The 23,574-nt window shown below is 36.0% G+C and overlaps 1 protein-coding gene across 4 annotated transcripts in view; it reads left to right on the top strand.

Moving 5' to 3' along the window:
• The window catches only part of NRAP (nebulin related anchoring protein), a 62,444-nt gene that overhangs the window by 16,575 nt on the left and 22,295 nt on the right, over window positions 1-23,574 (top strand). For all 4 annotated transcript variants that reach the window (XM_087932714.1, XM_087932717.1, XM_087932716.1 and 1 more), the window contains 16 exons: window positions 288-392; window positions 1,144-1,248; window positions 4,309-4,407; window positions 5,924-6,028; window positions 7,453-7,560; window positions 8,237-8,338; window positions 9,623-9,820; window positions 11,691-11,795; window positions 13,715-13,813; window positions 15,678-15,782; window positions 16,412-16,519; window positions 16,748-17,059; window positions 18,356-18,460; window positions 20,079-20,177; window positions 21,549-21,653; window positions 23,250-23,357. In XM_087932714.1, the coding sequence (XP_087788840.1) occupies window positions 288-392; window positions 1,144-1,248; window positions 4,309-4,407; window positions 5,924-6,028; window positions 7,453-7,560; window positions 8,237-8,338; window positions 9,623-9,820; window positions 11,691-11,795; window positions 13,715-13,813; window positions 15,678-15,782; window positions 16,412-16,519; window positions 16,748-17,059; window positions 18,356-18,460; window positions 20,079-20,177; window positions 21,549-21,653; window positions 23,250-23,357 (1,968 nt within the window). The remainder of the gene's footprint in view (window positions 1-287; window positions 393-1,143; window positions 1,249-4,308; window positions 4,408-5,923; window positions 6,029-7,452; window positions 7,561-8,236; window positions 8,339-9,622; window positions 9,821-11,690; window positions 11,796-13,714; window positions 13,814-15,677; window positions 15,783-16,411; window positions 16,520-16,747; window positions 17,060-18,355; window positions 18,461-20,078; window positions 20,178-21,548; window positions 21,654-23,249; window positions 23,358-23,574) is intronic.

The raw sequence follows: 23,574 nt of genomic DNA on the forward strand, positions 1-23,574 counted from the left end.
AAAGAGCAAAATATAGGCCACACAGGTTATAACTCAATAACATTTTGTTATCAGTTTTCGATAGCAGCAATTGAATTTGGATATTATATGTGTTATGATGAGAAAGGGTCTTAATATCAACACTGTAACATGTATTTGGGAAGACATGATATTTTATTAAAAATCTATACTGAAGTTGTAAATCAGTATGGTTAAATTGGTTTTGCCTCTGGCCTTTTGTTCATAAAAAAGTGGATGTTTTATAAGTACAATAGCTTATACAATAGATTATTTGTGTTTGTGTTCAGCTCAAATATAAAGAACATTACCAGAACCAGAAAGGTCATTATGAAGGAGTTGGCATGGACCGACGCACACTGCATGCCATGAAGGTTGGAAGTTTGGCAAGCAATGTAAGCTGTTTAAATCAGATTTTCTTTAATTATTGTCTATATCTCATTTCAAAATGATATCTACTCTGCTTCCTGAAATGAAGGAGAGCCACACTTTTAATTATTTCTTAAGAGCTGCAGGAATGACTGTATATATTTCTGTACTGTTCAAAAGACATATTAAAAATTATTTTTGCATAAGGATATATCATGCCAGTAAACATGTATTTTGGATTACTAGAAGAAACAATTATGTGGCAGGTGGTTCAATTCCTCTTAGAATGTATTTTGTTAATTGACATGTTATGAGTCTTGGAACTAGGCATTAAAGTAATTGAATTAATTTTTAAGGAAGAGCATTCTCTTTGTTCCCACATGCTTATAAAAGTTCAGTTCATAAACTGCTGTTTCTGCCACCTGTTATTTTGATACTGCAGCATTTAAGAACAAGTGTACTTAATCCAATATTTATGAAATTGAGTGAGATGGCATTTCTTACTTACATCCCTTGAAGCATGTTAATGTACAAATGTACAAGACACTAAAGAACTGTGACACATATGGAAGGGAATTCTCCCATACCTCAGAGTGGCATATATCCACAGCTGAAGAAGATGCAGCATTTAAACTCTGTGAACAATTTAGTTATCTTGGATGATCCTGATCTTGCTTGTTGGTGAAGTTTAATCGTTTCCTTTCCCCCTTGTCTTATAACTATTTAAAAATCGATGGTTTAAAAAAGATGATTGTTTTTGTGCTCTTTGTGTTCCAGATAGTCTATAAATCTGACTATGCACAAGATGATGCTAACTACAATTACCCAGTGATCCTGACTCCCTCCTATCAGACAACAAGGAAACTGGATCATCTAAAAGATGTAAATAGCTTTCTCAGTTCTCATCTTATTTTTCATGACTTGCCATCTCCTGTAGGGAAAAGAATACTTTGTGGCCTTTGTAAAACAGTTGTTTATTTGTAGTGAGAGACATAGCCAAGGATAACTGAAACCCCTAGAAGAGCAAGTTGTTTTCTAGGCTCATGAACTGTCAAGGGACTGAGAATAAGAGATACATACGCTGCATTTAGATAGACTGGCATCAGTCCTGTTCTCATTGCTTGCAACCAAATGTCATTACTATAATTATCTAGCAAAGGGAACTCTACGCTGTGACAATTGTACTGGTTCTATACCAGTATAAAGAGATACTGGTTTAATACCAATATAAGAGGTATGGCATCCACAGTTTTCTATATCTGGGTTTGTTGGTTTCGTTGCACTTTATGTAGGTTCCCTTAAAAATGGTTTGAAATGCAACAGCTTGGATGTTATGTGACATATGGTACCCAAATCATAAGAGGGTGCATGGAAATATGCTCTGTTTTCCTGTTACCTAGCTCTAGATTACCCAGGAACTGATCAACCAACCCCCCCACCCCTTTTTTTCCACATTAGGATTATGACTAGTCAATGAAAATCTTCATGAAAAGCCTTTCTAAAGATGCTCCTGCTATTAGGAACTTGCTTATTTGGCATACACAAATTTTGCCTTGCCATTACATTTTTTAATCCTTCAGAAAAGCAGTGAAGCAGTGAATCTCTCTTAAGAGTCTTTGATTGCTAATTGATATTTTTATTACCCTTAATGAACTTAAAAAAATTTTTTTTTGCCTTATGCGTTTTATTTATTTATTGCTATCCACTTTAGTGCTCAAATTTAGTAGACAGGGAGAGTGTAATTCAGAGTAGTTACATTCTGTATATATTCCTCTATAATGAAACTCAGGGAAGAATATCAGTTATTCTTGTTGTTAAGCGTAATGGTCACAAACAGAAATTAATGAAATCTAATCTAATATCCTTCTTGGCTAGTAGATTCAGAGCTTTTTAGTTTCTAAAAGTTTGCTAAATCTTGCCTGGAATCTTGGGAATTACATTTTGGAGGAGGAAGAGGAAATTTTCTCCTGATTTCTTGCATACTGCTATAGTTTCCTGAACTGTAGGCAACCTAGAACTGCTTTCCTACACACACAAACATATCAGATAGATAGCTTAGGCAACAAGGTTATTGTCAGTTATTTTGGATTGGTCCTAATTCAGAGATTTCACATTAGCTCTCTAAATACTGTACTTTTCAATTGCAAATGTATATTCCATTTTGGGATATGGTTGCTAGCTAAAATGGAAGAAAATTGTATAAAATAATAGTAAATAGAATAGTAACTAGAGTACTAAAATAGTAATTCCCTATTATGCTTCTAGCAGAAGAAAAGGTAGCTCTCAGTGTCTTATTTTTGTTAAAGAACTTCCAGACGATGCAATGCAGGGAGTTGTGTTCCACTGAAGAAGCTGCCTTCTATGGTTGACCCATCTAACTGAGTTTGTATAGACCTCTGAAACTTTAGAGAGTTACATGAAATTTTGATTTTTAATAACTATAGACCGGCTTTCTGATCTTGGATCTCTAAATATTTAGATTGCAATTTGTATTGCTCTGGCCATGAACCATGGTTATCAGGAATATGGAAACTGTAGTTTGAAACCATCTAGACTAGAAACACAGTATGGAGAAATCTATTTGGTTGTGGCTGTCCAACATTTTCATTTATTCTTCAGCTCAACCTAGAATGTGAAAAAGTGAGAGTCAAACTGTGCCAAGGTTTTAATACTTTTAGATTTCAGATAATGACTCTTATTCTTTAAGAATCAAAGGAAATAAAAAAGAAGAATCTGGTTCCACCTTAAATCACAGTAAAGACTCAAACATCCTTAATATATATATATATATATATATATATATATATATATATATATATATATATATATATATATATATATATATATATATATATATAAATGATTTTAGCATTCTGTTAACTTGCTTTTCTGGCATATTTATTTGAACTGGAGTACACATATGCAGATGATAAGAAGGTAATCTGCATCATTTGCTTACATGTTTTATCAAGCTGTAGAATAGAGCTGCCTCAGTAATTAAACAACAGTCAGTAGAATGAGCTAGTCCAAGAAAGGCAGATTCCTATACATCTAAGCAGTGTAGATATGGATTTTAGATTTATTATTTAGTGTATGGCCCATGTTAGCCAGGGATCACCAAGGTGGTTGGCTGCCTCTTTGAAGGATTTTTTTCAGGCAGTGTTCTTTACCCGCGGAATGCCAGTAGGCATTCAGAAGATGCTCCTTCTTGTCCCTACGCAGTTTATTCACTCATGGGAATTGAATTGCCAAGCTGCCAACCTCAGCAGTGCACAAGCCCAGTGTCTTGCCACGTGAGCCATCTATGGATTTTAGAGACACAGCCTTATATTCAGGGTTGAAATGATATCTGTTGAAATTCTACGGTATATAACTAAATGTCATACTTTCAAGCTGCATATCTTTTTCCCCTCAAAGCACTGACTCCTATTACAGGCACAAGCTGAAGGCTGCCCTTCTTTTCATTAAGTCATTCTGTTGACTTCCAACACTTAGAGTCGTATTCTTATTTTTTTCCAGAAATTAGAGCCCATGAATAAACTTATGTGGAATTTCAGTGGATTTCTAGGTGATCTGCTGAAGCAAGAATGGCTTATCAAATTAAAAATAATGCATTGGATGTGGATTAAGTATATCATGTTAAGAGCTTTAGATATTTTATGGATGACATGGTTTAAATATAAGTCCCATTTTATTAAAAAAGAATCTCTAAATGAACTATTTTTAAATGATATATAATTTGCAGCTTAATAAGGAAGTAATTAATTGATCAATCAATCAATCCACCCACCCATCCATCCATCAGTCCACCCGGGAAGCGAATAATGATTAAGATCTGATAAAAATACTAATTGTACCTGCACTGTGATCTGAAAGTTTCATTTGAACATTTGTAATTTTGAAAGTTTGTAAAATCTGAATGTTTACTTGTTTTAATTTTAGGTAAACTACAGGCAAAACATAGATAAATTGAAATATAGCTCTGTTACATGCACGCCTCAGATCCTTCAAGCAAAAATCAATGCCCAGCAACTTAGTGATGTAAGTTCTATTATGATTGTCAAATAGTTATGCCAAAACACAGCAACAGATATTTATTCCTGGAAAAGAATAGTACAAAATTTATCAATGGCAACACTGTCTACTTGAACACACAGCTCTGATAGATGGGTGCTTTTGCCAGCTCCCTTTGGCAAAGGAATGGCTTTTCATCTCATTTCTAACAAGAATAAGAAGGATTAGCAGATTCAGTGTCTCCTTCTGGGTCATTGTGTGAGTTAGGCTAAAAGAGACAATTGCAGTGGATAGGATGAGGAAGAACAATGTACAGAAGGCAACTAGTCCCTCAAAGTATAGGGACTCAAAATATATTTTGGTTTGATGAGGGGTGTGAAATAGGTCTCTGTGGTTTGTTTGACACACATAATCAAAATAAAACCAGGATGCTATAATTCAGAAGTCCTGGTAGCATGGTGGTTAAAATGTAGTATTGCAGGCTAACTCTGGCCAAAGCCAGGTGTTGATCATGACCGGCTCAAGGCTGACTCAACCTTCCATCCTTCTGAGGCTGGTAAAATGAGAACCCAGTTTGTTGAGGCAATATGCTATCGTTTGTAAACTGCTCGGGGAGAGCTGTAAAATGCTATGTCATGGTATAGAAGTCTAAGTGCTATTGCTATATCATAACTGAAAAACCATAGACTCAGGGGTTGGATCCAAAAGGGTTAACTACCAGTTTGGTAATTACAAGGTTCGGTGATTTACGAAGGGCTTCCCTGCACGCTGCCGATGTGCACCTGTAAATAGTCATCAGCACGCTGCATGCAGAGAAGCAGCCTTTCAAAAAGCCCCTTTTTCCTGCTTTTTTAACTGCAGCTGTGCCTCGCACGGCAGCTGAAGTTGAAAAAACAGGAAATAAAGGTCAGGTAAGAGCCCGGGTGGGCAGAAACATCAGCAGACATAGAACCAGTTCTATGTCTGCTGCTCTTTAGAGCTACCGGTTCTACAGAGGTGGACAGAACCAGTAGAAACCCACCCCTGCATAGACTGTGCAGTGACACAAATACTTCAGAAAGTTAGATGTTAATTAATCATGTCTACCAGATATTTATTTTTGTAATTATCATATATAATATATATATATATATATATATATATATATATATATATATATATATATATATATATATATATATATATAAAATAAATAATTTTGGCTTTTAATTGAGAATGAGAAAAATCTAGTGTCGAAATTCATACATTAAATGAATATTTACTAATCACATTTCCTCACAGTATAATTTTTAATCATTCAGACTTTCCTTTCAAGCCATGTGAGAATATATTCTTTGAAAATATCTTCTGTTTATTCTTTGTTTATTAATATGCTAACAAAACACTAGCCATTATAATTTATATTTTATTTTACATTCATATTTTTAAATGACAAGTTGCTATATTATGGGGTAACATGAAGATTGTCCACCCTTTTTTGAAACCTAGGATTATGATCTTGATTAATTACAAATCTTTAAAAAATGTTCTTGATTTTTGCCAGCTGAATTATCGAGCCAACTATCAGAAAAACAAATCACATTATTCTTTGCCTCAAGATGTACCAGAGCTAGTAAAGGCGAAAGCCAATGCAGAATTATACAGTGAGGTAAGACTTTTCTTTATTGCTGTCTAGATATTGGTTAAAATCAGGGATCTTCAAACTTGACAGCTTTAAGACTTGTGGATTTCAACTCCTAGATTTCCTCCTCCAGTCATGTTAGTTCAGGAATTTTGGGAGTTGGAAGTCTACAAGTCTTAAACTTGCCAAGTTTGAAGACCCTTGGTTTAAATGAATGCAAGACAGAACTACAAACATTCAGCAACTTTCCTACAACCTGCTTCATGAAAGAGAAAGGGAAGGCATTAGAGAAAGAGAAAAGGGGCGGGGGATATCAGGGTTTTGTTTTTAGCTTTAAACTATTTTGCTTCAGACAATCAGCCATGGCATGGAGCCTTGAAGATGTTCAAGGTTGCCCATACCCGCTATAGTCATTTGCCTGTAGTGTCTGCCAATCGAACCCTGTGAGAATTGCTTCTGAGTAAGCACAGGAACAGACTAGCTTAGTTAGTACAGTAGTAAAGTCTGAGCATTTTTTAGCAGGAAGCTGTGGAGCAAAGTTTTGTTTTTTGCTATTGGTGGGAGGGAGAAACAATGTTCAGATTATCTGGAAGAAATATTGCCAGGGTTTTGCACATGAGAGAAAGGGAGATTAAGTTTCTCCCATTTCTTTCAGCCAACAACTGCTGGCTAGGAGTTTCAGGAAGGGAAAATCCTCGTGTTTTTTTGTTCTTAGCTAGTATGATCATGATCAGTGGGAAACAGAAAAACCAAATTGTCTTTGTCATAGCTCCATAAATTGTAAGGAAGAGAGAAGGCTTGGGAATTTAGTCCTCAACCTAATAATATGAAATAGGATTCCTTTCAGACACACTTCTCACCCAGGGGTTCATTTGCTAAAATGAATCCTGTCTGAAAGAGCATTTCTAAGAAGAACCAAACTCATCTGCATGCAAGTGATTCTGAATAATATACAGACAGGATGTAAATGTATCCTGAAACAGGATTTATATGCCCGTATGCATACAAGCAGTCATCAAGTTAGGAACAAAATAGGAATCAGAATTTTAGTTACTAATCAATTTAGTCATTCAGTGACCTATCACGTTTGATTTTATCAAGCCCAGCCATTTTTACTGTAGTTGATAAGTGAATAACCATGGTCATTAAGTGAATCTGGCCTCCCCAATTGACTTTGCTTGTTGGAAGGCAGCAAAAAGTTGCAACCATCGTAAGTGTGAGCCAGTTGCAAGCAGCAAAATTGTGATTTCATGACTGCAGAGATGGTGCAATGGTTGTAATTTTGAAGATGGGGAGCAAGTCACTTTTTCTGAGACCATCTGAAAAACTATCATTAAACTATAATTTGAACAAATGGTCATAAGTCGATTGCTACTTAGTTCTCTATGTTTTTATATGTATGGGTTATTTTTATTAACAATATATAATATGCAACTCTATTTTCTTCCTAGGTTAAATACAAAGAAGATTGGCAGAAAAGCAGGGGCCGCAACTTTGAAATGAAGTTAGATTCCAGATCTTTGCTTGCTGCAAAAGCTTCAGGAGATCTTGCCAGTGAAGTAAGTCTTATATGTTTTTAAAGGTTTTATTAATAGCAAAAAGCAGCATACTTTATATAAATAAAAACAAGTTGTTTTAGAAATTCAGGAATATGATTTGGGTTTTTTAAATAATATGCCATAAACTATGATAATGTATATTAGATACTTTGTTCTTTTCCTGAATAATCTTTTCATTCTAGACACTTTGCATTCTACAGTAGATACTTTCTGAAGTGTCTAGAAACTAAAAAAGTTTGAAAACTAATTTTCAGGGCTTAAAAATTAAGCATGCATGCAGATGAAAATAGGCAAAATCTTGATGGACCAAAACATACGTTTAATTCGTTTCAAAGTATTTCTGGCAACATTTAATTAGTTACTTAGATTTAGTTAAAAATAGTGTATTTAAATATAAATATTCACAGTCCCTTTTAATCCCAGGTATACATTTCGGGCTTTGTAACTATTCTCATAAAATTGTTGCCCTGATATGTAGAGCCAGTTAGAAAGTACCTTAGAAAGCAAAATGTAAACTTCTCAGCTGAAAAACCAGAATAGATTTTTTAAATAGTTGCCTTCCCTCTTTCCAGGTAAGGATTCAGGTAAGTATTCAGTCTTACCTTGAAATGCCAGGGAGATATAAAGGGTCACAGTGTATAATTATTACTTATTATTACTTATTTTCTCTATAAAGATTAAATACAAAGAAGACTATGAGAAAATGAAAGGAAAAGCTTTGTCAACAAAAGATTCAAGACTTCTGCACTCTATGCAAGTAGCCAAAATAAATAGTGAGGTAAATGTCCTTTCGTATCCACTTTTATTATTTCTTTAGGATTTACAGAACTCGGTGGTTACAGTAAAAATATATATATCAGTATTTCTTCATATTAGACTTCTTTATTAAGCAATAGTGGTTAGGGGTTAAATGTTTAAATGCTGTAGAGATTGGAGACCAAATAGTAATAATGATCAGATCATGTTTATTATATTAGGAATCAGGCTCACATGATTTATTCCCTATTCCCTTGTAATTTCCTTTCACTGACTAGCAATACATCTTTTCTATCATTAGATATGTTAATCATGTTTAAGCAGGGTTGGCAAAATGGATAATTCAAACTCTTCATGATTATTATAAATGCAGTTGTGCAATAGTTGTGGTTTGGGAAGATATAAGCTGTCCTTAAATTATAGCTAATAATATAATTTATTGCCAGAGTTTCAGATCCTAGTTCAAAGAAACTTGTATTGAAACTTCGGTTCAAAATAAGTTACTAAGGTTATTATTTTGGTATAAGATACATTGAAATAATTAAATTTATGTCTACCTAAATTGCATGAGATTGTGTGTTTATTTAGTTGAAATATGCAGAAGAACTCAAACACATTCAGAGGCCGATATTGCTCTTCTTTAGCATACTGGATTATGTCAAGTGATATAGCTTTGCAATGGAGAAATCCTGAATTACCACTTGCTGTTATACATCTATTCTAAAGAAAGGAAGATCATTTTTCCTTTTCCTAAGCAGAAGAAAATTGAGAAAACCCATTATATTTTGTCTCCTAAATAAAAGAATGCTGATTCTTGAAGGTGTCTTCAAGTACTGATTCTTTGGTCTTTGCTTTACCTCTAGAAGAAATTGTGTCATAGCACAGCCCCAAGAAAAGATATGGCATGTTTGTGAGACCTTGAGCCACATCTGATATGCAGGTTAAAGTTTTTGCAATAAAATCCAATATTTGTCTAACTTCTGCAGCCAAAGAATAAAACTTGAATTATTCCAAATGCAGTAATCAACATAATTATTTGAAAATAATTCAGTTAAGAGTAAAAATTTGTAAGCTATTATAAATGTAAAGAAAATTTCACAATGCTAGCAAAGAAAGCTGGAACAGAAATTTAGTTTTTCAACTCTTAGTCAGATAAGCAAGATTGTGCAAAGATTTGAAGGAACTGAAAGTTGTTTTTAATCTAGTTATTGTTTGTTATGTGGTAAAGGTAACTTGTTCATTCAAGATTGTTGTTTCATCAATCTGTTTTAATTTTTGATAATGCACTATATTGATATTACTGCAGATTGCATATAAAAAAGATTTTGAGAAGAATAAAGCACATTTCCATTTACCACTGGATATGATAAATCTGAAACATGCAAAGAAAGCCCAAGCTCTGGCTAGTGATATTGACTATAGGAAGAAAATACATGAATATACAGCAGTTCCAGAAGACCTAAAGACACAGTGGGCCAAAAAGGCATATGGGCTACAAAGTGAGGTAGGATAAAAGGCATTTTGTTTATTATTTTAAAAAGGCTTATAAGAATAATTATGTGATTTATTGGTTATTGTTTGTTCTATTAAATCCAGTGTTGGATGTCAACTCAAGGCTGGATAGGGCCCACGGGGTGCTTAGATCTGGCCCACAGGGCCACCCTGGAAACAGCAAAGAACTGCACCAGGGTGTCTCTGCCGGTGAAAACGGAGTCCATTTTTGCTGGCAGAGTGTTGCAGAAGGCTGTCCCAACTGAAAACAGAGTTCGGGAGCTGGTTTTCGCTGGCAAGGCACCGCAAATTCCTCCCAACACAAGTGATGTCAAACTGGCTCCACCCACCCTGACCACACCTACTCTGGCTCCCCGAGGTCAAATGCAACCTTGATGTGACCCTCCATGAAATTGAGTTTGACACCCCTGATATTAGATGGAAAAATCTAACATTTGGCCGGCTATCTATTTATATCCTGCCTTCATTTTGTTCATCCCAAGATGGTATACATAATGTTCCTGTCTCCTAATTTCCCCATGTCAGCTATCTTGTCTGAGCTGAGAGAAAGTGACCAGCCCACCCAAATGGCTTGCAGGTCTAAGGGAGGACTAGAAGTCTCCTAATTACTCTTGTTACACATAGCTGGCCAATTTAATATATTTTAGTACCATGTTTCTCCAACAATATGCCCCCCCAATAGGAAGACCCAGCATGTTTTCTAGGCATAAAATGAAATTAAGCCCCTCCTCCCAAATTTAGGCCTATTTTAAAACATGCGAAATTAGGGGGGGGAGGCGGAGGGAACTTGCCATTAGGAATGCCCCGCGGGCAGCTATGCCTCACCATCAATCGCTCCTAACAGCCGATCATGGCGGAGCATGGAGGGCTCCCTTACCCCCACCAAGCACCTTTGCTGCAGACCTGGGTCACCAGGTGGGCGGCGTCGGCGTGGATGTCTGCCGGCAGCATTTCAGTTGCTTCTCGGGCCTCTGTAGCTTCCACAGTTCCCACCAGTGCTGGCGCCTCTCTTGCCAGCACCGTCTCCAACAACAGTGTCTGAGTTGCTCCTGCTTTTCCCCCATCCCCATAACAACAGAGCAAAAAACATTTTGAGGTACCTGGGAGCACCGCATGCTGCGTTTTGGTTTAATCCTGAGCGGCTGGGTGGGTGTGAGAAGAGATGAGCGAACATCTCTGCTGCTGCTATCTTTGGTGCTCCAGCCTCAGGCTCTGCAAGTTTCCAAAGTCCCAGTGCGTAGCCCGCTCCTGCATTCCAAGCACCCAGGCCAAGCTGCAGCTGTCCGTCTCTTGCCAGTGCTGTCTCCAACAACAGCGGCAGCAGCGGTGGGAACCGTGGAAATTACGGAGGTGGCTCCTCCACCCAGCTGAAATGCTTCCACGGTTCATGCCGCTGCTGCCGCTGTTGTTGGAGACAGCGCTGGTGAGAGAGGGACAGTTGCAGCTCGGGCTGGGTGTGCTTGGAATGCAGGAATGAGCTGTGCACCAGGACTTTTGGAAACTTGCAGAGCCCGAGGCTAGAGCACTAAGGCTATGGAGGCCTGAGAGCAGCTGAAATGCTGCCAGCGGACATCCCCGCCCTCCCACTGATCCGGGTCTGCAGCAAAGGTGCTTGGTGGGGGTATGGGAGCCCTCCGCACTCTACCATGATTGGCTGTTAGGAGTGGCTGGTGGTGAGGCATAGCTGCCGGCAGGGCACCCTAGGCGAAGGTGCATGGGGGGGGGGGAGAAATTAATTTACCCCCTAAAAGACATCCTAGCCATTTTGGGGAGGTTCAAAAAAAAAAAGACCCAGCCTTATTATATGAGAAACACGGTAATACCAGTTTACTTAAAACTTGTGAATTTTCCTTTCCTTTCAGCTTCAGTATAAAACTGACCTTCAGTGGATGAAGGGAGTTGGCTGGATAGCAGACCAAAGTATCAATATTGAACAAGCAAAAAAAGCAGGAGAACTCATCAGTGAGGTCAGTCTACTGATTTTATTCAAATATTATACTATTGAAGCTTTATAGAAAAGCACTTGTAACTATGCTGATGGCATGACCCACTGTGTTATGGCTTTTCAAACATGTGATTGACTGCCTGTCAAACCACCAGTTGAGCTATATTAAATTAATAGCAACAAATTTTCTTCAAACAGGCTTGCAGAATTTAGTTAAAATATTGAACCTACTGTTCTATTGGCAGTATAAGCTCCATCTTTTTCTTATCCACAAATAAAGTCATGATGGACTGATAGAAGTCGCAGAGGTTGCAACACATTGGCACAAAGTTTCCTGCTTTTATCAGTTGACTTCCCAAACCATCTTTACTCTCCATATACCATATTTTTCGCACTATAAGATGCACCTGGCCATAAGATGCATCTAGGTTTAAAGGGGGAAAACAAAGAGGGTGCAATCAGGTGAAGCCTGACAGGACCACACGTAGGTGTCCTCTCATATGCCAGCTCTGCCTATTGACTCCTTCACTGCATAAAAGAGATAGAAGAGGTGGCCAATGACAAGGACAGAAGAGGTGGGATTTAGCCCTTCCCAAGCCTCCACGTGTGTCCTGCACTTACCTGCATCCAAAATGAGCCACGTAGGGACTCGCAGGTAGTATGCCCCAGCAGCTCCCCCTGGAGTGGACAGTAAAGCACTTATAAGTCTAAGAGCTATTTCTGTTGCCATAAATAATAGGTAATTTGGAAGTCACAATTTTACAATTGCCTCTCCTAGTGAGATTACCTATTATTCTGGTGCCAACAGTTAGGAAAGGATCATTTTTTAAATGCCTGTTTGAGGCTTCTAAGGATTGTAGATGATTGTATATGTGCTCTGACACAAGCCTTGTTCAAATTAAACACAAACTGTATAAAAGCAAACCTTTTTTTAATGCAGCACTGGGAATTCTTTTCATTCCCAGCCAAGAGTCATTTAAACCTAATTGAGATAAAAGCAAGTCCTTTTAAGGTTATAAAAGGCTGCCAAGTCTAATTACTGATAAATATCAAGTGACAGAAGTTTAAAAAACAAATCGGAATTAGCAGGGCTTCAACGAGGACTCAGAGTCTAAATAATTTCTTTGCTTCCTGCAAAGAGTGCCAGTTTTTATATCTTATGGGAGGGCAATCACCTTCCAGCCTTACTCCCGAGTTGCCCTTGCCGCTTCAGCTCTTCTATCCTTTGAGCAGCCCTGCGCACACATGCACCGGGCACAGGCTCCCCGGGGTCCTCTGCTTTACTGCTGCCAGATTCCAAAAGCTCCAAAGGCAGCATCCCACTCTCCGATAGTCCTGGCCCCATCCCTGCATCAGACCCAGGATCCTCGTCCAAGTCTTCACCAGTCTCCCTGACTGGTTCTCTTTCGTCCTCTGCTCTCCGCACCTGCTGCCGGTGAACCTCAATATAGGAGATGAGAGCATTCAAAAGAGCAGGTGTTGCAATGGAAAAGACATTCACATCCTAATTCACATCAAGGCACTATTTAACCAAGGGACCATATCTCGATCCTTCCACTCTGATTCACCCAGAATGAATGCAGCCATTTGCTGCCTTTTCTCTAGACACAGCTGTAGAAAGAGCAGACAGGAAATGTTTATTAAACTGTCTAAAAGACAAATAATCAAAACTGGGCCTTAGATAAGTATCCTTAATCTGTAAATTAATGAAACTCCATTATTTAAAATTACCAAACCTGGAAAAATGCATTAATACTATTCAATTTACATTTCATCAAAAAAGCTAGCTTTAACTTCTGAGTTGATAGCAATATTTTTAAAAAGAAACCTTGCAGTGCTATTGGGACCTAGACAGAAAATGAATGGAAGGCATACTTGGTCAATTTTAAAGTTGAACAACAGTTGGTGACAATGTCTCATCTTAACATGTATTTTAATTAGAAAAAGTATCGACAGAGGGCTGATGCTCTAAAGTTCACAAGTGTTGCAGACAGTTCCCAGATCCAGCATGCGAAGAAAAGCCAGGAACTACAGAGTGATGTGAGTCTGCTTTTCATCTTTTTTCTATATTGATTTGTTATTGTTAAAAACAAAAAAAAATCCATGAGGATAAATTGATTGATATTGGTTGATTGATTGATTATGTGTCACCAAGGCAGTGTTAACTCTTATTGACATCAATAGTTTTTCTCCAATCTGACAATCTAACTCTATAAACTGGTCCTTCAGGTCTTCTGAAAATGTACCCCTTGCCATTGTAAATTGAGTCCATCTACCTTGCTCCCGCTGCTCCTGTTTTCTTTCCTTACATCTTTCCCAACAGGAGAATCTTCCCCAAAAGCTAAGTCTTTACAAATACCAGCACTGTAAAATAAGAAGATTCAACAGTGAACACTTTTTGCATATCTTTCCTCAGCAAGACCTTATTGTTTGTTGCTAAGGTTATGTGTCTGTCCTCCACAATTCCAAGACAGAATTATTGAGAGTTAGGTTGCAAGTTTTGTATATTCTCACTGATTGCATGGTTAGCAAGAGGTTCCAACTGGATTTGGCATTTTTATCCACCTACTGAGACCTTCCCCAGGACCTGGGATGACAGATGATATTTGATGGTATTAAAGCTATTGTCACAAGATGTAACCTGTTCCAAGTAAAGCTGCCTTTTGCAGTTGACTGATGTTGATTTCGCCAATGCTGATAGTGTTCAAGTGGTGCTGTAGTTGCATCCAAGGCGTTTATTATTGTTGGTAATATCTTTGCTCCTATCTTTGTTTTATTTACACTTATATTCTATTTATAGGTTTTTGTATTTTGTGATATTTTTCCACTTCTTTTTCTTTTATTCTGCTATCTCCAGGGACTACAGTGTCTACTATCCAGACTTATTTTCTTTTTCTTAAGAATAGTTGTTAAATCTGGGATGCTGTGTGGCAGGTGCTTGTCTGTTGAATTCTAAAGTGCCAGAGACTTAGTTTCTTCATTTTCTATTATTTCATCTATTTTGTAGTCTTACCGGTTCTTGCTTGCAGGCAAAATAGGTGAAGTAATAGAAAATGAAGAAGCTAAAGTGCTCTGGAATACTATTTTTATTATTCTGAAATCTTTCCATTATTTAGAAAATAGATATCATACTACTTTGTATTAGCATATTAGGGAAAAGCAGCCCATTCTGATGCAATATAATATGCAGAAGCTAGCATCAGCTGCAAACCATTTTTTCACACTGTGAATAAGAAATGGTTTCATTCTCCTACTGTAATGCTACTGCTTACACAAATTGTTATCATAATGATATTATTGACAAACTCAATGCTTTACAAACTAGAATTTGGAGAAACAAAGCATATTCACGAATCATTATGACTTCTTCATGAATTTATAACTTCTTTATAAATGCTAGCCAACAATTCCATCATAGGTTTTTTAACAGGACTGCAATCTGAACTATATACTACTTTATGTCCTATGATTTTTTTTCCTTTCCTTTCCTTTCCTTTCCTTTCCTTTCCTTTCCTTTCCTTTCCTTTCCTTTCCTTTCCTTTCCTTTCCTCTCCTCTCCTCTCCTCTCCTCTCCTCTCCTCCCCTCCCCTCCCCTCTCCCCCTCTCCCCTCCCTTCTTCCCTCCCCTTTGCCTTTATCCCTTTCCTACTATATAGGGGACTGGCGTATTAATTTATAGAAAAATTTATGGAAAATCTCCTGTTTGTTATCCAACATTTCATGCTAGAGTATGAAAAACTCTGTTCTGTCTACCTGAACCACTGTAGCCTGTCAACTAATGTCAGCATACTGGGCTAAAGGTTAGACCTAGCATGAGGCATGATGATATATTTGTAATAGCTTAGACACTTCTTGTTGTACCTTATGCCTCTGGATGTAATGATTTGGTCTGCTTTTGTAAACAGATTGCATACAAGTCAGCAAAAGAGGATTTTCTTCACAACTACACCATTAGCAAAGATGAGCCTCTATTCATACAGGCCAGAATAAATGCTGCAAATATTAGTGAGGTATGTTGAGATTTGAATGCCATTTTGTATGGAGTTTATGGAGAAAGCCTGAAAAGTAGCTTACGTTTTAAGTAATAGTAGAGAGTTGCTGTGTTTGTGCAAGTTCTGAAACATTTCTACCAAAATATTTTAGAAAGATGCACAACCAATGTGGGTATCTATACATTTAAATATAATATATATTTACTGGTATATAAAATAAGAATTAATATCTCCCAAGAATTTTGTGAATTTTAATTTAGTGTGGATTTTGAGTCTCTGTTTAGACAATGTTAGCTAGTTGTTGTCAGACAACTAGTGTCTAGTATTTATTGACAAGGTCTTTTTACTGTTTTGGGTTACAATTCCCAATTGCCCCATTCAGCATCACCAATGTTGGGAATAATGGAAGCTGAAATTTAAAGCATTTAGATTCTTCCTATGTTGCTAATATTGACACCTTTCATAAGGATCTTCTTAATTTGACCAATAGGGAAACCAACGAACTGGATTAACAATAGGAACTTGAAATGCATTTGAATAACTGGTAAACCAATACAAATCTGATTCCTTTTGGAGCTACTTGGTGCTATTATGATGCCTGTGATTCATGACAGCAAGCAAAATAATTGTAGTATTAACATTTTTAGAAAATCTACAAGAGTAGCTGGGAAAGGCAGAAAGAAAAAGGATTTGAACTTCATCTTGATGCTATACCATTCCTGACAGCCAAGGCAAAGAGGGACCTAGCAAGTAATGTGAGTATTGATTTGAAAATATGTTCCCTTAGGAATGATTAAAACTAAAATAAATGCACGCATCTTTGTTTAAGCTTTTTGCTAATCAATAAATTATATCTGATAAGCAAGAACCAGAATACAGGACATACATTTATAAGGAAGGTTACCTGGGTCTGATTCCACAGTTAATAATCAGTAGACTATTCCATTCTCTTTACTGGCATAATCTGTTATTTTTATCAACAGATAAAATACAAGGAAAATTATGAGAAGACTAAAGGAAAGTTGATTGGAGTGCAAGATGTGAGCCAAGACTCACAAATGATTCACTTGCTCCATGTATCCAAGTTGCAGAGTGACCTGGAATACAAAAAGGCATTTGAAGACATAAAAAATCAATATCATGTTTCCATGGATATGGTAAATCTTGTTCATGCCAAGAAAGCTCAAGACTTGGCCACTGATAGAGGATATAAGACAATCATGCACCGATATACAGCCTTGCCCACAGATATGAAGGTAGAATGGGCCAAGCAGGCTTATGGCTTGCAGAGTGATGTAAGTCCTGAAGTTCATTATTTTTATACAACTTTCAACACTTAGCCATTTGGGGCTTACCATAAAGAATAACTTTGGATGGTTAATCTTTGGTAGGTTTATTGATTACAACTATCACAGTCTGATTATACTAAGTCCACTGACACAGTGGTTCTATCAAAGGGTCAGGAGTTTGCTAAATTATAACTTAATACCATATGTGATCCCAATATGATAGGAATTATAGTACAATTTGATATGGTGTGGCACAATTCCTCAGTTAGATAAAATGTACGCTGTTTATCTGGGATGAAAAATAACTTCATTTATGGAACCCTGAGGGTTTTTTTTTTCATAACTTTGTATAAAATCCTAATGGATCTAAAAATGAAGTTAGTATTGCAAACTATGCAGTACTTTATCATAGTAATATAACGGTTGCAAACCAATATAATGCTTCTCATCCATGTTTATATGAATGGAACCTGTGCTTAATATTTTTGGGTGAGCATAGGCCTAGTAAACAGATCAAGAATGCAAAGGGGATGTTATTTTTTTTCCAGGGGAGTGTGTGCACAAGCATATTTTTTTAAAAATGGGGCTAATTTGAATTTGAAGCTTATGCTAAATATTTTTACTCTTCCCATCTTGGAATGGCAAAAAATTATGCCACCTATTTCAGCAACCATACCAGAGGAAGATTGCCCCCCCCCATTATAGAGGCATGTATATTTGCTTTATGATGATGAGTTCACATATCCCTCTTTAGTGTAACTTAGGGTTGAATTAAATGGGTTATTTGCATTGGCCTTTACCAGCTATACAAAAAAGGGATTTAAATAAGTCATTCCTGTATGCACCTTCACTAATTTCCTTTACTTCCCCAAATCTTTTCTATGGCTGTAACTCAATTCACACTTACTTTGGAGCAAGTCTTATCATAGTCTTACTTCCAGAAAACAGACAAAAGATTTATACAGAGAAATCTTTTGAACCAGCCCTGATTTTCATGACTGATACTTTGAGAATGTTGTCAGAAACCATTTAGTTATCAGTAAAAGAGAGTAAATAAATAAGTTCCTTCTGAATGCATTTTTTTTAACCTCATAGCAAAAAGGTTCGCTAACAGCACATTCACGGTCTCTTTTCTAAATCACCCTCCTCCCTTTCACATTTCTACCCACAGTTGCAAAGAAGTGGATAAAACAAAAGCAGGCTCTAATTTGGCTCAGTTGGTGTTCTTATGTGTGAGTTCTTTAGGTGGCATTTTTAATGTGTGAGCAGCCACAATAGAGCATTTTCATTTCCTTTTGTCAGAACCAATACAGAGCAGATCTGAACTGGATGAAAGGAGCCGGATGGATCGCCACTGGGTCATTAAATGTGAAGCAGGCTCAGAAGGCAGGAGAACTCATTAGCGAGGTGAGATTTCATGACAGCCGCAGCAATACCTGCCCCATAATGCATGTAAAATGTCGGTATAAAATTAAAATAATTCCACTGAAAGGGGGAGAAATGAAAAAGGCTCTCAAAACCAGGCATTGTAGTCATAATTAGAAGGAAGCCAGATACCAAACAGAAAACAGTGGGAGTCCATATAGTCTTTCCAAAAGCAAAGGAGGTGACAAGTGATATCATGAATAATAATGACAATCAAACAATTGCTATCCCTCCACCTTGCCTTTTATTAATGAAGTGCATCAAGGCTTAACATGTATATTTATGACTCTAATATGACTAGTGCTCAAGCTCTCCCGATCATATACTTTTTTCAGTACAAAAAACAAAATACAGTTTACAGGTGCTTCTCAATGCTACTAAGACCATTCACAAACAAAATATTCTGAATTCTTGAATATGCATACCTAGCAAGTATGTTAAAAGGTTTTAAGAATTCAAAAGTACTTTTGTGCAGTCACACTAAAGATGGTGTGATGACAGGCATGGTCATTCATAGCAGAAATACATTTAGTCATAGATTTCTAGTGCAGTTTTAGTGTTGTTGAACCTTTTGACTGAGAAAACAAAACAAAATATTTTTGTCTTTACAATATTGTTTTAAGCAAGCAATATTCAGGCACTTGGTATAAATATTTTGCAGCTTTAATATTTTCACCATTGAAATGGCAGTGTTTTGGAAGCTGTGATTTTTACCAATTAAATTTCACTTTTGCTTGTAATTATAATTTGAAGGAATGTCCTTTCTAAAAATTGGATATCTGTTAGTCTTTGTCCCTAGCAACCATAAGTCTTTCACGTAATTCTTATGGTATTCTATACATCTGAGTGATAGGATATTTTTAGCTTTTGAAGCAAGTGTCTACCATTTTTTAAAAAAATATTTTTAAATATTTTTATTACAACAGTTAAAGTGATGAACCAATTTTTTTCACTTGTGGGATAGCACAATAAAGACACACTGTAAGTGATGTTAATGTAAATGTCACAATCCATTGTCCTTGAAGTGAATGATCTGTATACAAATACAGGAAAAACACATGATCAAATATCTCATTTTTTGTGTGTAACATAAGCAATAAGATAGGCTATCAGAAATGCCTCTTCGACTTGGCTTCAGTTTTTATTATTTATGTTTGTGACTTAAATCATCAGATTTCAAATAATGCCCAAAATATCATTAGTATGTAGTATTATATTATAAGTAGTATTATATTCAAATAGCTGTTTTACTTCAAGGACTTACCAAAATATAATGCTAGTTTGTATTTCAGACTTTGGGGGAATGCATGAGGTTTTTTTTCATGGGATTCTCGGTATTTTATTACACATAATCCTCTTGAAATGTTTTCCTTAAATTTTAAGTGGAAATGCTGTATGATCACACTAGTAAAAATTAGTTTTAAATGGAAACTAATTCTAATCTGGAAGTTCTTAGGTGATAAGCATGAAGAAATAGGAATAATAATTATGTTTACACATTCACTCTAATCTCAAGCAACCTATGATTTTTTTTATTTCAAATAGCATGAAAGAGCAGCACAAAATTCACTGCTTTGATCTTTTTTTTTTTTCTCAACAGAAGAAATATCGTCAGCACCCATATGCTTTGAAGTTTACCAGTATTAAAGACACTCCTGAGATGATCCAGGCTAGAATTAGTTATAACCAGGCTGTGGATGTAAGTTGTAATGTATATACATTATGATTATAAAAATGGTAGCCTCTTTGAATGATCTGATTGAAGCACTAGTTTTCTCTGTCATTGACCTCATTCTCAGGAACTGAGAAACTTGTGTTAATGGAAACCTACTATTCTTCTAAAAAGCCTAGCAGAACACTCATATATGGACAGATAAATTTGTAACCCTAACCAGACTCATACAATTTGGTACATTAAACATATGTTTACAATTTACAACCATATCAGCATCATAGTTGTAATATTTATTTTTTTCTCCTTAAGAAACATTTTAAATATGAATTTCTCTTTGTCTCACTGAAATAATTATTAGCAATTCTCTTTTTTACAATAAATAAATGCTAGTAATACGAATCACTTCAATCTTATATAGCCATATACATAGATACATCGAATTTACAGCAAATTATTTCTTAAAGTAATAGGTAATTCATGGATATACTCAAAGACAAATACACAAGGAGATGAAAAATAATTTATGTTCTTTTATTTTAAATTTAAAATACAGCTGTCCATTTAGAAATAATCCTAATATAATGCAAAATAAAGCAGTAAAATAAGCAAATTAAATCATAAGTGCACAGTAAGATCTAAAGCCTTGGAAATAATTATTATCTCACACTGAAAAATAATACAGTAGGTACCAGATAATCATTATTTGGAAGAGGCATTTTTCTAAATTATCACCACTAGCTGAGCAGAAATGTATAGTTGATAAATAAATAAGCTTGGGAACCATTCTATATTCATATTCAAGAGTTAAAATAATTATCTTACTCGGGGCTTATAAATGAATAAATCTGCCGTCAAGGAATTTAAAACTCAGAAAACAGCAGGAGATAATTCCGTCTTTCAGAGCACGTTGTCCTGCAAGTGCTGTGTTTTAGAGAAGAATTTCTAGCATGAGACAGCAGCTTATTGATTCTCCCGTTCACAGTGAATTGAGGTAATGGGATGCTATCCTTTGACAGAAGCTAATGAATGCAGTCATATTTAAATTTAAAAAAACATTTACTGCTGTTGTGAATCATCACTTTATAAACTTTGCCACCGGTATATGATAAGCAAATACAGTATGGCTGTATGCCGAGGAAGTTATTCACAATTTGCCAAAAAGGTTTCAGTGACACAACTGGAAAGAGTTGACTCTAGATGCCACAACCAAAACTAAGATTTGAAATCTCCAGTTAATAAAGAGAGTTACAAAAAAATCTTAATACCTAATGAATTCTTATATTGGCTATAGTTCTTGAATTAATTTGATAAGGATTTATTTGGGGGAGGATGGCGGGGCTACTATGCACAAAAACATGTAATGATGCCCCTCAAAGTATTTTCTGAATTTTGCAGAGGCTTTATAAAGAACATGGAGAGAATGTCAAACATAATTATACCCAAATAGCAGAACTTCCTGAGATCTCACAAGCTAAGCAAAATGCTTTGAATATCAGTGAGGTAAGATTTTTACGATACATCTTGACTTTCTTTATATTAACTACAGCTGTGATTTGTGTAAAATGTATTTTTTTCACTTTCTTTCTTGAGGATAAGCATGGCTATAAGTAAGGAGTTACAAGACCAGTCTTATGAGTATGCATTTTTGCTGTTCCTCTCATTTTTAATAATGGCAACATTGCCACATTGTTGGCCTGTTTAGCTTCCGAAAAGAAAATTCTAAGATGAAAGACTAAAAGACAAGACTGAACTGAGATGAAATTTGGTGTCTTTTTTAACAAGTACTCAATCATGACAATTAATCTTCCATAATCTCCTTAAATCAAAGGGTAGAAGTTGCAAAATTTACAGCCAAGTTATTTGTAGGGTAGTAACATTATGTAGTAGCAAGAAATAATTCAGTTTGTAGTTACTTTTATAGGTTCAGCACATCTATCCTATTATTTTGAGGATAGCCACTTTTATTCAAATGCCTCAGATATAGTTTGCATTGCAAAAAATGGCTCCAATGTAATTTTCTATAATCTTCTATAATGCTATAATGCTTTTATTTTCCAGAACGCAATATGTTACATCTGGGGCATTTTAAGTGTTGATTTCTTCTTGCTAGTGCTATCATTCTGACACCTTTTATGATAACTGCATATTAAGATAAAAGAGAAGCTATTGCCAATACTAAAGATAAAAATTAGTGGAGATGCTGCCCCCAGAAAAGATAATAAAATGACACATTGGACTGAATCTAGATTAACCTTTTTCAAATTAATCATAGTTCTAATTTGAATCAGTGGGTCTAACTGTCAGCTATTCAACAAGAGCCATGGTGGCACAGTGGTTAGAATGCAGTACTGCAGGCTCACTCTGGCTACCCCCTAGAGTTTGATCTTGACTGGGCTCAAAGTTGACTCAGCCTTTCATCCTTCCAAGATCGATAAAGTGAAGATCCAAATTGTTGGCGGAAATATGGTGATTCTGTAAACTGCTTAGAGAGGGCTATAAAGCACTATGAAGATGTGTATGTATGTATGTATGTGTGTGTGTGTATATATATATATATATATATATATATATATATACACACACACACACACACACACACACACACACACACACACACACACGATTTCGATTCTATTGTCCAGGCAAGACATCAAAACCATGAATCCTAATACTAGCTTTATCGTAAGATTACAATAACAGAATCTACATTCTCCCGTCAGTTGCGTTTACTTTCCAGAGAACCCAGGAGAGTCCCTTCTGAAATATTTCTTCCACCCTCATTTCTTTTTGGCTGAGATAACTCTTCTTTATCTGTCTTTTTCCTCCTCCTGTTTCCTAAGGTCATTCTGACATCCATTACCCCAACTGAAGCAGATTTAAAGATTCTGTTGGAAGTCAACACAGCATCACATATGAATGATAACTCTAACAATGTGCAATACTGACCTAAGTTGAAAAGCCTGTCGAATTAGAAACAAGTTAATTTATATAAGTTTGGGCTAGACATTTTAGGTATAAGTACTTGTTCTTTGTAGGCAAAAACATGCTTTGAATGTCAATAAATGGATGTTGGTCTTACTTATTATTTCCAAACAGATTCACTACAAAGAATCCTGGAATAAAATGCAGCATGGTGGTTATAAATTAAAACTGGATGCCATTCCTTTCCAGACAGCAAAGGCTTCTAATGAAATTATAAGTGATGTAAGTTGATTTAGTAACAATGGCAAAGAAATAATTCTAAGGGCATTTTGTTTAGATACTGGAAAAGAGCAATAGAAGAAACCTTTGGAATATGAATAATTTCAAATTATTTCTACAATTTTTGTGTGTGAATTAAATAACACTCTTGCTAAGTAGAATTTGGTAAATGGATCCTAATGTATCTTTAAACATTGTATTTGATAACTGTATTATATAA

This window comes from Pseudonaja textilis, chromosome 4 (assembly GCF_049901715.1).
Source record: "Pseudonaja textilis isolate UNSWEBS1 chromosome 4, rPseTex1.2, whole genome shotgun sequence".
Classification (NCBI taxonomy): Eukaryota; Metazoa; Chordata; class Lepidosauria; order Squamata; family Elapidae; genus Pseudonaja; species Pseudonaja textilis.